This window comes from Papilio machaon, chromosome 13, assembly GCF_912999745.1.
Source record: "Papilio machaon chromosome 13, ilPapMach1.1, whole genome shotgun sequence".
In the NCBI taxonomy this organism is placed as follows: Eukaryota; Metazoa; Arthropoda; class Insecta; order Lepidoptera; family Papilionidae; genus Papilio; species Papilio machaon.
In genome coordinates this window covers 7,805,795-7,820,203 of record NC_059998.1, presented here as the reverse complement: position 1 = coordinate 7,820,203, position 14,409 = coordinate 7,805,795, and the positions used below count along the sequence as shown (strand labels likewise).

At 36.6% G+C, this 14,409-nt stretch overlaps 2 protein-coding genes across 3 annotated transcripts; one reads left to right on the top strand and one right to left on the bottom strand.

The window, feature by feature from the left end:
* Positions 1-7: 7 nt before the first annotated feature.
* LOC106709223 lies at positions 8-1,222 on the top strand. Its single transcript, XM_045680607.1, has one exon. It carries the CDS (start codon positions 88-90, stop codon positions 613-615), a length of 528 nt encoding a protein of 175 aa, XP_045536563.1. The 5' UTR covers positions 8-87; the 3' UTR covers positions 616-1,222.
* Positions 1,223-1,876: 654 nt separating this feature from the next.
* Positions 1,877-9,945, bottom strand: LOC106709222 (BUB3-interacting and GLEBS motif-containing protein ZNF207). 2 transcript variants are annotated; one of them, XM_014500975.2, is made up of 9 exons: positions 9,722-9,945; positions 9,444-9,570; positions 9,108-9,234; positions 8,837-8,904; positions 8,157-8,284; positions 7,772-7,858; positions 6,706-6,982; positions 6,182-6,446; positions 1,877-2,530 (listed from the first exon to the last, which is right to left on the bottom strand). In XM_014500975.2, exons 1-9 carry the CDS (start codon positions 9,760-9,762, stop codon positions 2,454-2,456), a joined length of 1,197 nt encoding a protein of 398 aa, XP_014356461.1. In that variant the 5' UTR covers positions 9,763-9,945; the 3' UTR covers positions 1,877-2,453. The 2 variants fall into 2 exon arrangements, with proteins under 2 accessions (XP_014356461.1, XP_014356462.1); XM_014500976.2 differs by having other exon boundaries at positions 6,182-6,437.
* Positions 9,946-14,409: the final 4,464 nt, after the last annotated feature.

Genomic DNA, 14,409 nt, shown 5'->3' with positions numbered 1-14,409 from the left:
CATGCGCTGCTCTGCCCCGCCCACACCGTGGCCGCGCCCCCCACCACCACTCCCGACCTCGGCGTGCTGCCCATAGACGAGGTGACGATGCCAGAGGAGGACGTGAGCGACCTCAGAGACGTCGTGGACGCGATAAATAGACTGTGCGAGACTATGAAGACGTCGGGCTACGAGGAGACCGAGTACGAGGACTGCACGGACGTGACGTGGACCGAGGAGGCGACAGCAGCGGAGTGCGGCGAGACGCTGGTCAGCCCCGAGGAGGTGTCGGTGCGCGAGATGGAGGTGCGCGAGGTGGAGGTGCACGAGGTGGAGGTGCGCGAGGTGGAGGTGCACGTGGCGGAGCGCTGGCCCGAGCCGGGCGGCTGCGAGCTCAGCGAGCTGTACTACTCCGCCTCGTCCGAGGTGTCGCTGGTGTCGGCTGCGGAGGGCGAGGTGGCGGAGGAGCGGCGCGGTGTGGGGGGTGTGGGAGGCGTGGCGGCGGGTCACGTGGCCGCCATGCGCGAGCGCTTCGAGAGCATGACGCGCGCCAACACGCCCTGTCCCTGCCCCGACATGGCGCGTCCCCTCTCCCCCGCACCCCCACCTTCGCTCTCGCCCTCGCCCGCAGACTGACTCTGAGTATGAACATGATCTGCGATATGACGTGTGACTGAGGGACGCTAAGCTGTATAAGGTATTGAGGAAAGCTTATAAGAGTCACAGCTTTGAATTTTGAAGTGTTTAGAGGAATTTTATATCGAGCACATTATATACTAATTACTTGAAGAAGCATTAAAAGTATTAAAACATGTATAACAAATTAGTGCCTAAATATTAAGATTATTGTATGTAGCGGTGCCATTCTTCCATAATTATTTGTTAATTACTTGAAGGTAGGTCGTAGGTTAGTTTTTGTAACGTTGCTATAAATTGTATTTTACTTTAAGTCGTATATTAAAAAAAACGTACAAATTATACTGGAAATAAGTAGACGAAGTGCGAAAGGGTTGTGATTGGTTTTATGTCCTTTTGCAATAAAACGAACAGTTACATATCTCTAAGTGTGAAGTAAGATTTGATAAAGTTTAAACATGTAGTTGATTTGTATTGGAATATTTAACAAAAGTAATACACATTCATAATTAACTGTTGTATTGTGATCTTTGAAAAGCTCAAATTTTGTAGTTTTTACATAATTACATTTAGAAGTATAACCAATTTAATAACTACCTTACATTTTATCAGACCAAGTAGTTTATCTTAGCTGCAGTTGTTCGTGATTAAACATTTTGTATTTGTAATGTATTCAATTTATTAATTAGCTTACACAATTATAATTAGAAAACTGTTTTAATGCAAAATATGTTGTTTTTTGATAATAAATTTGGTTTTTAATTTATATTTAGTTGAGATATAAAAAAGTTTTTATTAGGTTGTGTCAGTTACTCTTTATCACCAATTGTTTCAAGTTTATTTTTTTTTATATTTGTTGTATTTTGTTCATGCAAATGTCGTCTGCAGCGTTTTGTGTCTCGTGTCATATAAACGTGTTAGGACGAGATAAATTACATATAATTCAATATATTGCTTTAATAAATATGCAGTTTATATTTATTGCGTCACTCCTCTCTCACAATGGACGGACAACAGATGCGCTCCAATTGTGGACAGCCAGCTCCAAGGGTTCAGACTATGTGATAACATGCATCATCCTAATTACCTTAACAAGGAAGATACTTTTTGTTCTTAATTTACAAGCAAAATACATAATATTAGCGTGTAAATAAATGATATCATAGTTATATAGTGTACCGGGCAACTAGACATACATTATGAAGGACTAAGAAGTTGGCTCTCCAAAATCAGACAACAGGTAACAAATAAAAAGCTGGCATTCGATCCATAGCATTTATTGAGTAAAGTGTCAAAATTCTACAAGATAGGCAAAACGTCACAACTTCACGTGGAAATTAAGAAAAAAATTCAAGGCAGATAATTAACGTACGATCGTTATTCTTACACACATTTGAACACCCGGAGTTTAGAACATTACACTACGGAGGATGTTGCGGGCGCGGGGAGGGACGCGGGGACAGGGGTGAGGGGCGAGGGGAGAGACGCGGGGACAGGGGGCCGCCAATCCAACAACCAGAGTTGTGACAGCGGAGCGAGTCGCCTGCGCCGGAGCCGCAGGGAACTGTCGGCCCAACCGCGGCCGAGCCGGGCGATCTCGTCACCTGTCCCCGCCCCCCACGCCCTCACGCCCCGCACGCCCCACACGCCCCGCACGCCCCGCCCGGCGACGACAAACACGCCCTCCCCCCGCTCTATGTACACCGGAGACGAGGGCCGCCGAGCGGAGCGCGCCGGACTCGTCCTCGTCTTACCTGGGGCCGGTTAGTGTCCCGTCACCGCGTTATGTATGTGTCGGGGGTACCTGTCGGCTGCTGCTGCTGCTGCTGCGGCTGCGGCTACCGGTAGCGCGGCAGCAGGCCCGGCACGCCCCCGAACATGCCCATCGGCATCATCCCGCCCGGCACCAGCATGCCTGCACACAACATGCTCGTCATGCGGCGCCGCACGCCCCGCCCGCCCCGCCCGCCCCGCCCAGCCCAGCCCAGCTCAGCTCCGCCCCGCCCCGCCCCGCCCGGCTCGCTGCACTTTGCCGACTTTCAATACAAAAACCCTTTGAATTATTCGCTCGAGTGAGAGACTGTGAGTGTTGTAGGAGGGTGTGCGGGGAGCCGAGCGGGGGCGCGGGGTAGCGGGGGCGCGCGGCCGCCGGCCTCGAGGGACGCGGGTACGATGAGTCACATTAAAAAAAACACACTTTAAAAATATCGAATATGTAACAGTGGTATTGTATGACATGCACGTCGCAGCTCGCGGTCGCCGCATTACGCCAGTTTAGCGAAGGAAACTCCTCGATCATGCACAGTTGAAAGCGACAAACTACTGGTACGTAAATATATAATTAGTGTAGTACCCACCCGCAACCGACGGCCACGCAACATGGCCACTACGAGAGAGATATCGAGACAGTAATAAGAGCTACTACAGTAAGCGAATCCATTAAGGAATGTGAATAGAATTACCGCTGACTCGTTCCCGGGCCAGGGGCCGGGGGCGGGGGCGGGGGGCGGCGGCTCTGAGCCTGGTCCTATGCCTTCGACTCTTCACAGCCGTGGAAAATAGAAACTAAACTCTCTAAGTATCAGGATTTTATTACAAATAAAGAAAGAAAAAAAAAACATGAAAACATTGACATCGATCCGATCCATTTTCCACGCCGCATCTTAACAAATTAACATTGAATACAAAATAAAGAAAAAATTCGTGTAAATCTGATCAAAATACATCTAAATTACAAAATCTCCATTACACAAATACTAACTAAATAAATTGTAACCACTGCAAGTCAAATGTGTGACAAAGAACATCGTTACATCTAAAACTGACTCCTCTCATACAAACTGTTTTATTTAATGTGTACAATAACCGTTGGCTGTTCAAATATCTGTCATTTAAAAAAAATTATTAAAAAAAAATTATTAAAAAAAATATTTATAAAAAAATACAAAATGTAAAATCTAATTTGTTTGAAAGTGAATATTGGAATAAAATATAATCAAACCTTGTTTTGGACAACACAATGTTCTCAAACCAGCTCGCAAACTGGAATATGAAATGAGACATTCTAAACTTACGGAGAAGGAATAAGTTAGTGTTGAATTATATATTGTAGGAGAACAGACATATGTCTCACAAACACATTTACAATAAACAAAAATATATATAAACATACATTTAACATATAGGAATGCTTCCGCAGTCTTTATTCAATTATATATAACTTCAAACTTGGTTTTTACTAATATACTGTTCGTAAGAAATAGGATTCTTACTACGATTAGGTTGTTTTGTAGCAATGGTCACAGAATCAAAAAGAAAGTAGACAGATACGGCTATCTTCAACATTTATTACACAACTGTACAACACCAGTCAAACCATGAACATGACGAATGCAACTGTGTCAATAAATATATCAGGATCTCAAACAGCCTAATTGAGATGAGAATCCTATTTCTCACAAACAGTATATTAAGTCAATTATTCTTCCTATAGTATACAATATATCTGTCACCGTTGATTACATTAACTGTAAACTTAACAATACACTTTTTGAACAATTATCTTAATACATTATTTATATTAATTTTATCTACCACTAATGGTTTGGTTTCTGAGACCAAAATAACCATTTAAATATTGTTCTCTGTTTTTTTTTTTCAATCAGATATGTTTTATACAGTGTTTTTGGTCTCAGAAATCAATGGTAAGTCACTTTAATGAATTATGTTAAAGACAATGTTATATTTTCTAAAAATGTTTACTTAACCCTTTAACCGCTTGGCATTTTATCAGCTGCCGTGCCCCCAGCGCCCAGCTCGATACAACAGAAAAAAATACCTACTACAAAGAGGGTTGTATGTAGTTTACCTATTAAAATATCGATAAATAATATCGAAATTTGTTGCAGCGCGATGTTAATTATAAATCTGTGCTTAAATCCAGGGCAACATTTTTTTTACTTTTGGTAGTAGAAAGAATTGAATGCAAAGCCATTAAATATTGTTAATGATTTATTAATTCTCAATATAAAATCAGTCCAGAAATCTTCTTTTAATTTCCCAATAACAAATATATACAATAACAAACTTACATAATAATTCAGTCGTACGTTTATTTCCTAATCAGCCTGCAGTTGTCGACATTTGACAACTTATTTGCTTATTTTCAGAAGAATTCAATAAAACTATGTAGAACTATTGTAAATAAATATTTATTAGTAATTAATTTATTTGTTGTTCTCTGAATAAGTCAATATTAAGAGAACTGCTTTGATGTACATTTTTTTTTACATGTTACTCTTTGAATAATGTCCCAACACTAGTGTCGGATTTCTCCGACGCGGGCGTTTGGCACTAATGAAATTACAAGAGAATATTATCAGTTATTTCACCGAACTTCTTACTTCTTAATATGGCTTTTTAGTACGAACCAAAAGTGTACGACATTACAAATGATTGCTTTATGTATTAAATCTTCATATAATAACATGTTTAAGGCAATATAAAACATGACGAGTCGGAAAAGCCACTAAAAACAAACACAGCTATTTTGTCGGATATATACGACCTAGGCGAAATGGACACGATAACATTGGTCGGATTAATCCGACTCTGGCGGTTAAAGGGTTAAAATATTATAGAAACATGTACAAAATATATTTCTTGTTTTTTTTTTTCAGAAAAGGATAATCCATTAATCACGTGATGTTTATTTAGACTACCGCATCCCCTTTTACCTAAAATATCTATTTTTTAATACTTAGTATTGAAATTTTTTGAATATTGATAATTATTTTAGACCCTCCTCCCTTCTTATGATTTTTTTTTGGAACCTCACATGTTTAATGGACGATCTCAAAGATGACATTGTTTTAATACATGTGTTTCAGCAATGGAAATTCAGGGTAAAGGATAGGAATTGTGTATTAGAAACAAGACAAATGTAGTTATTTATATATTTAATATAATCAATTTAAGACTTGTTTCCACTACCCTAAGTGTAAATTTATAGCTATCTTTTATTTTTGTACGTAACAATTTGTAACAAATGTAATGTTGAATAAAATTATGAAAATTTACAGTTTGTTAGATTTAATATATTTAAGTTGAAATGTTCATCCTAATAGTTAATATTAATAACAATTATAAGTAATTTTTTTATAAAAAAAATGAAACTGTAAAAATTCAACATTTAAAATAAATACACGTAGAATGAACATAAAATAATAACGAAAAAAATTAATGACACATTTCATTTATACAACAAAATTTAACCACAAAACAATCAAGCTATAAACAAACATTAATTTCGTCCACAAATGTATTTTTTTAATTCAATAACATTAACTAAAAGTACTTTGTCCTTCAAAACAACCAGAACACATATCATACATACAGAAAATTCAACATTCCAATTAATCCAGATCTTTGAGTAATTTTGCATAAAATTATAAATGAAGTAAGATGTTCTACGTGTATTTATACATGTATAGTGGGGGGAGGTGGTGGGAGGTGGGGGGAGGTGGGAGGGAGGTCTATTGGTAGCTATAGTAAGCGTTGTACTGACCGGGCTGGATGGGGCGCATGATGTTGAACTGCGGCATCATGGGCAACATGACCGGCGGCATGGACACGGGCACGCCCACGCGCGGCAGCTGCTGCAGCTGCTGGAGTTGCAGCTGTTGGGGCAGCTGCTGGAGCTGGGGCAGCTGTTGCAGCTGCAGCTGCTGCGGCAGCACGCCCACCACCTGCTGCATGACGGGTCGGCGCAGCGCCGCCTGCTGGCGCGCCGCCGCCACCGCCGCGGACATGTGCGCCGCCACCTGGCACCACCGCACGCACCATACCAGTACACATTACATACGGACCACACTATCACAACGCAAACATATACAACTACATGTACAATGTGTACAAGCAAATAAAATGAAGCAGACAGCAAACGATTACCCCCAATAAGTTTATTAATCAAATTATATCTATAATGTTATGATAATTTAATATATAATAAGGTAAAGTAACATATGACCTGCCTCGAGAGTGTCCTCCGTGTGAAGATGGCATATGTCACATAACAACAAGCCCACTTACCTCGGCTTGGCTGGTGCTGGCGGAGATCATGTTGGCGACGGAGGTGGCAATAGTCTGGGGGGCGTCCGGCTTGGGTTTGGGTCTGTACTTAGCGAGCCTGGCTCGAATCTCCTCGAGGGAGACGTCCTCCGGGGGGTGCACGATCTTGGAGCCTGCGCCGGTGGCGGTGACCAGGGGGCAGGCGTTGGCTGCGGGCACCTTCACCTCCCCGTTCTCTTTGGGCTCCGAGCCTCCCGCAGCAGTCGAGGTGGTCGGAGGCGCGCTTATCGTCGCGTTACTGCTCCACACAAAATATAACATTACTTAAGAATTTGTTAATTATAACTTAAAATATTAAGTTTAATATAATAGTTGTTTGATGCTAACAAATGTTTTAAGACGTTTATAAATGAAAAATGTTATATGAATTGTTAGTAAATTTGTTGTTTTTTTATTAGAACAGTGATGAAGAATGACAATGAGATTATGAATGTATGATGAACATGATTATATCTGAATATTTTTTGAAAAAAAAAAAACACAAGCTAAGAAACTTTGTTGATGCAATCTATATATTTGTCCCTAATTGTTTTTTTTTAAATATTCCTTTTTAAAATTCGTAATAAATTACATAGTAAAGCATTCACAAACACTATTATTTATCATGTAAACATGTAAATGTTGCACAACAAGTTGCACCTTTCCTTGCATAAGATATGTTGTAATCTACTTACATTATGGCACATATAAGTGTTTATTGATTCACTTAATATCACTTGTTCTGCCAATTTGACACAACACTTCCTGTTGAGATTCTTCTCAGGATAAATTAAATATTTAAAAGTACTACACCTCTATAATTATTGTTGTAAAATTTTTATGTATATATGTCAATACTAAATGAAAACTAAAATATACTAAATATGAAGTCATAATTCAGTTTATTACTAAAACTAATTTTTATCTCACTTATGTGAAAAAATTAAAGAAAAAAAAACAACAATATTTACCTAAAATATTAGTTTATGGAAATTTACAATTTATTTAGTATCACTTGAGGTATTTATAATGTGTATAATTTTGTTACCTGTAAGCAGGGAAGGTGGGTTTACTTGGTGTGGACGTGGGCACACTCGCTGCGGGGAACAATGGCCTCATTCCTGGCATCATCATCCTGAAAGAAGCATAAAAATAACCTTGAAAAAGAAAGACTTGAAATGATAAAGGTTAATATTATAGTTAGAGGTTTAGTGCTGGTTAGTAACAAATTATATGAACATAGACAGAACTCTAAATGATTTAACCTGGAAAAATGAGAATCTTTATAAGAGAGAAATACTGCCATCCTTCGGACTCTCATTTATCCAGGCTTGACTGTATTTGCAAGAAGAGAATTAACTTTGTTAAGGTGCAAGGTAATTTTCTGTTTCAAAAGAACAGAATATTTTCTTAGTTCAAGTTAATGATCTCACCTAGGCGCTTGCATGAAGTGAGGCATCATATGGTTCATGGACATATGTCCGGGGTACATGCCCTGCGGCATCTGTGCCATGGGAGTGGGCAGGATGCCCGCACTCACTGTGGATGGTCCTGCCCCCAGCTAGAAACAACATACATACAAATTATATTACATAATAACATAACATAAAATAAATCACATATTTATTTGTACACATTTAATGTATAAAATCAGTCAGATATTGAAGCAATACAGTACTTATTGGAATAAGCATAAAAGAATAAATTAATTTGTTTAATGTTTGAATAATTTGGATGATTATTTTATTTATTTTAAAGGGAATGTAAATGGGTTATGTTACATTTGCTTTCTGCAATTTACTTGGTATTTAATGAAAAATGAAACTGACTTACTGAATAATCTTTACTCTGCAACTGAATAAAGTCAAATTTATAACCTTATGGAAATTTAAATTGACATTAGCTTAGGTTTGTCTTAATGTGGGATATAAATAACTTACTTTCAGTTCACAACATTAAAATAGACAAATGAAACATCCATGTTTATTTTAAATATGAGATAATCTTTCATAGAATCTAGATCATTTATGTTGTTTGAAATAGAAAAACAATAAGATTTTCATTGTTTATATTTCAGTAAATTAAGTGAATTGTAATATTAAAATGTATTTACCAATGCTGCAGTGGGTTTTTTCTTAGCTGCAGGTTCATCATCATCACTGTCGGACCCTTTGCCACCACCTACATCATCCAAATATTGATAAAAATAGATAAAATCACTTTATATACCAGATTTTAAAGACATACCTTTACTGGAACACTAAAACTATACACCAATGAACATCTAATGCTACAGTGTCCCAAGCAAAATTTAAAAAGAAATATGTCCTTGTACATACATTAGGATCCATAACACTGCGGAAGGCACAATAATGTTTTTATACCTGTTTTTTGCCTCTCATGCTCCTTGATATCTTCTGGTGGTATACCTTCCATACCATATATTTCTATTTCTATATTTGACCTATTTGGTAATGAATTTGGAACTTTGTCTATGGCTTCTTTGTGTACCTGAAATATTAAAATATGGATAAGAAAGAAAAATGAAGGAGAATCAACTAATTTAATACTTAGAGAAAGGCAAATTACTTTTATAGGAGTGATATTTAGCGCGTATAATGAACATAGAGCAAAAATATCTCGACCTATAATCGTGAGAGTTAAAGAGTGGCGCGTATGGACGTGGGCGGGCGGCGCCCGTGCCAAGAGCACGAACATACCTGCATGCAGTGAATTGACAGTCCGGGGCCCGTGTATAACTTTTTATGACATATGTGGCATTTAAAGTGCTTCGCCTTTTGATGCTGAATCAGAATTTTTTCATCGTCGAATTCTCTATTACAATACCTGATAGATTTGCTAAGGAAATCATTCATCTAACATCAAAACATAAAATTAGGAGGAAGACATTATAAATATTGCAAAAATAGGTCAATTACAATTCGCGAAGGTCACAAGACGTTTCGGTAAATTGAAAGCTGCATTTTTAAAAGGATACCAGCACCAAGGTTTAGATGCCTTCTTCTTTTTCCTTCCCATGGTTATAACAACACAAACACAATAACAATTAAATAAATAAATACAATTTTACAATTAAATTAGATAACTTATCTATGCTATCACAGTTTTTTAAAATCTTAAACTTAAAACCACAATGTATCAACGCAAACGATAAACGCAACGCAAAATGGCGGCCGACCACGGCCAACCAACCAACCACAAACAACAGTCTGCCCTGGACACTCACTTGTCTATTGTTTAGGTTTAGGGTTGCAATGTGTAAATTTGAAAACTACCAATAATTAAATACTGGAAGATTTTATTGAAATACTTAGCAGAAAAGAGCTTCTTATCAATGTTACCTAGCTAATAATTTCATTAATTTGTTAAAACACTAAAATAGCGTTAAAGTTGTAAAAAAATTTATCATAAATACGTGTCAAGATAAAAATAATAAGTCGACTGTTTTTGAGTTCAAAAACTAGATGACGCTGTAGCACATATTTGCACGGGCGCTTTTTAAAGGCGCGTTAAAACACTGCGATGCGTTGGAGGCTCTCGAATGTTGAAGGTTTTAAAATCATTTTTGTTCCTTTTAAAAAGCGCTGTCGTATTATCACATACTTGGAAATTAAATTAAATGCTTTTGTTCGCGTTTGTTCGTTTATTCGTTTGTTAGCGTTTAAATTGAATAAGGTTAAATTTAGTTCTATAAATTCAAATGAGGGGCTTGATAAATTTAACTAACGTTAGCGTCCTTCTTCGTATTTTCCAGCCGAGCCAAGGATGCCAATAAAGGGCGCATACGTTCTTCTCTGAAGTAAAAGATGGAAGCTTTTTCGAAAATCATACACAGACACAGCCTATCTTTATCCAAACTTTGAGAGTAGACTTAAAAAAAATGATTTTTTTTTTACCTTTCGATTTAATTTCTTTGTGCTCGATTTAGTAACGAATGAATTTGCATTAATACGGCAATGAAAAAAAAGATATTTATATGTATATTACCGAGATATAGTTAACTTAAGCCAGAGTGTAGGTTCTAGCTAGATAGGCCACAACGTTGGAGAAAAGCGCGCGCACTAGTCATGGGTAAATCAACAAGTATCGATGACCTGCAGATCAACTGTGATGTCAACTGTGCACATCAGTGTAGCAGATCAGTGAAGGTGCTCGCAGTTCAGCACAATTTGTACTTGCATAGAGTTACTGCTTATAATTACCGTTTCGAGCTGCGAACTGCTTGCTTGCGCTTAGCTTGCAACTCGTCGGCTCACATAGATATAGAATATCGCGATAAACCACCATATGTCAATTTAGTTGTTGAGTCGCAGTTCAAAGGTCCAAGTGTATGAAACTTAACCTTTTGAAAATCGGATAAGAGTTGATTTATATGAGTCTAGCACGTATTCGTGTACTCCTCCCGCATGCGCATTCCCATATTTGTGACTGATCATTGACTTTTGCTAAATTATACGCTCATCTGATTTCAAAATCATCCGTCGTTTGTGACAGTGTCGTTGTTTCGTATCGATCAGTGCAGGAGGCACGGCACAAAGCGGGATTAACTGTATTTGCTCAGCTCTCAAGTAAAGATCATTTATCAACTATATCTTAAGATAGTTGACGGCTCCGTATGAGCTGCTCATGTAGCGAAGGCATGACACTCATGAGACGGGGGCGTGCATGTTTCCCGCCCTGTCATTGGCAGTTTGCGCGCGAAAAAACTGTTGCGTATGAGTGGCATTACTTTTATCATATTTTGAAGTGCGGCTTTAGATTATCTTAACAATTTAGACTATACTAGCGGCCCGCCCCGGCTTCAACCGTCACATTGAGGAGAAATACTGAAAGCTCTAGTAGGACACCAGCGCCAAGAGGTCGGTTGTCATAGTTTTTATACGTCATCCTACCGATATGCGGCGACTGTGCCGGAATTTAAAAAAGAGCTCAGAAGCCGGAATGCATCTGCTGAAAAAAAAACATTTTTTCTTATAATAATTTACGAAATATCTTTAAAAGATTATTTTTGAGTGAAATAATTAATTAAAATAGTAATTGTAATTACATGTAATGTATAATAACTAATTAGGTATATAATTTTACCGAGCTATATCGGCCTTCAAATCCAAAATATTTCGTTACACGCAAACAAAATTAAGCTTTATTTTATAATTTTCAATTTTTAAATTTTTGTTAAAGTACAATTTCATTTCGCTTCAAGGATAGGTTACTGTTAAATGGACTCTTTATGTATTCAGTTATTATAAATTAGATAAATACAAAGCTTATTGTTATATGACATGATATAATGATGTAATTTTTTTATACGATGGGTCCCCCCAGCAGCCTCCTTTTTTACTTTTGTCATCTTATCTTATAAGGATGCTGCTAAAAGCGTAGTTACCTTAATTTGGAGTAAGGTTATAAAACATGATAACGATTGAAATCTTAGCTAAATGAATTAGATATTACTGTTGATGACATTATGTAATAATAGTAATAAAATTTTATAAACACTACAGAATAAACCGAGTGCAATGTTTCAGACCAGGTTTTTTTTTATTATTGGTAAGGCAAAAACAGGTAACCTAAAAATTTTATATATTTAATATAAAATAATTTAATCATAAAAATCGAATTCAAAAAACAATAAATCAAGATAAAGACAATAAATATGGGCGATAACAGATAATCATAATATTATTTTGTCTTTACAACAACAGATTGGGTTACATTATTTATTTATAACAATACAATACCTGCATGCAATTTTGATAATCGGCGGTGGAGTCAAAATTTGATTTATTAGTATTATGTATCAATTATTAATTATTAGTATAGGCGCAATACAAGTAAAACTTATGTTACGTTTTTTTTTTGCATAACATAAGACTGCAAGTTACATTTGCTGTTGCCCGATATTTAATCTCAATTTTAAAAACAAAACAATACAAAAACTGACACTTGACGTTTGAAATAATAAAGTTTATGACATTAAATATACAGCACTCATATCAACCACGTGGCTGTATCATATACCTTTGTCATTGTCAATATTAGTTTTATAAAAAAAAAATAATTGCTGTGACACACCACGTGACGAATACGTGAGATGATGAACAATATAATCCTAGTTGAATGTTTACAAGAGCGTTCAAACAAAGCGCCAAAGTAAACGAATTTGCTTTTAACTCACTACCTCATATTCTTGTTTTGCATAAATATTCTCTTAATCAAATGAAGAATATATTGTACTAGCAGTAGGCTGCGACTTCTTCTGCGCGGAATTGAAGAAAAAATCTTGTTATAAATAAAGCTTACGTTACCCAGGAATAGTTTTTTCAAATCGGTTCAGTAATTTCAGAGGCTATTCAACGCAAATAAACCAACAATCAAATCTTCCTCACTTTGCTCACCAAATATAACATTTACCTTCGAAATGTTATGACAAAATAATGTTTGCCAAAAACCTAATACAGGGTCCAAAAGTAGAACCAAATAAAAATCAAAATGCCTAAGTGCATTATGTTCTATTTCAAAACTGGCAGAATAATATACTTTCGGACATTTTAAGTCTTTGCTCTTTGTTAAATAAAAAATAAGCGATCATTTTTTATAGCCAGGCAGAGGTATAATGAATTTTTTTATCATACATATAAATGACATGTATAAATAGTGGGAATAATGTCAATGTCACGATCTAGTTCAGTTTCAGAGAGAGAACTTTTGTGTAGCGCCTGTTTGGCTTATCTATTTTTATGACATTTATGCTATGACATACCACAAATGTTGCCAACTGTTGACACAGAGGAGTACGTTCCTTACGTTTTTAAGTTGACCTTATAGATAACATTTTTTTTTTCTTTTAGATTAATTAATTTTATAAATTAACTAATTTATTTTAATAATGATTATTTTAGACGTTTATTTACTTAAAAATGACATACAGATGCATTCGGTTTTACAATCTTATCAACAATCAAACTTTTGTCATCTCATGTTTAGCAACTTTCAGGATGTTTGTTCGTTTTTATTTAAAGAAGTATTATTATATAATATTTCTGCGCAATATTTACATTTCTGTGATGAGTAATTGAGTTATTACAGATTAGAAAAAAAGAATAGCAGAGATGGTTAAGAAGAAAGAAGACTTTATTATATTATCTATATATATAAAAGAAAGTTGTGTTAGTTACACCATTTATAACTCAAGAACGGCTGAATCGATTTGACTGAAAATTGGTGGGCAGGTAGCTTAGAACCAGGAAAAGGACATAGAATAAGTTTTACCCCGTTTTCTATTTTTTATTCCGCGCGGACGGAGTCGCGGGGAAAAGCTAGTTTATTATAAAAAACAAACTGTAAAAAACGAAACCAATAATCCAGAGTTAACAATATTTTCATGTAAGGATTTTAGTCTCAGAAACCTACGGTAATGATTCTAATTGATTATAGTGTCGTGTGTAGATGTGGTGATGAAATGAATAAATAAATGTACATTCAGTGCTAATATATTTGTCAACATTTATTGAGGTAAATCTTGGATATGATGGTAATCATGAGACGTGGGAGTGTACGATCACAATGATATGAGATTATGAGAGGTGACGTAGGGAGTTATCATCAAGCCAACATATTTGTACTTGTCATCCAAACTAGTCGGTACTATCACGTGTGACAATG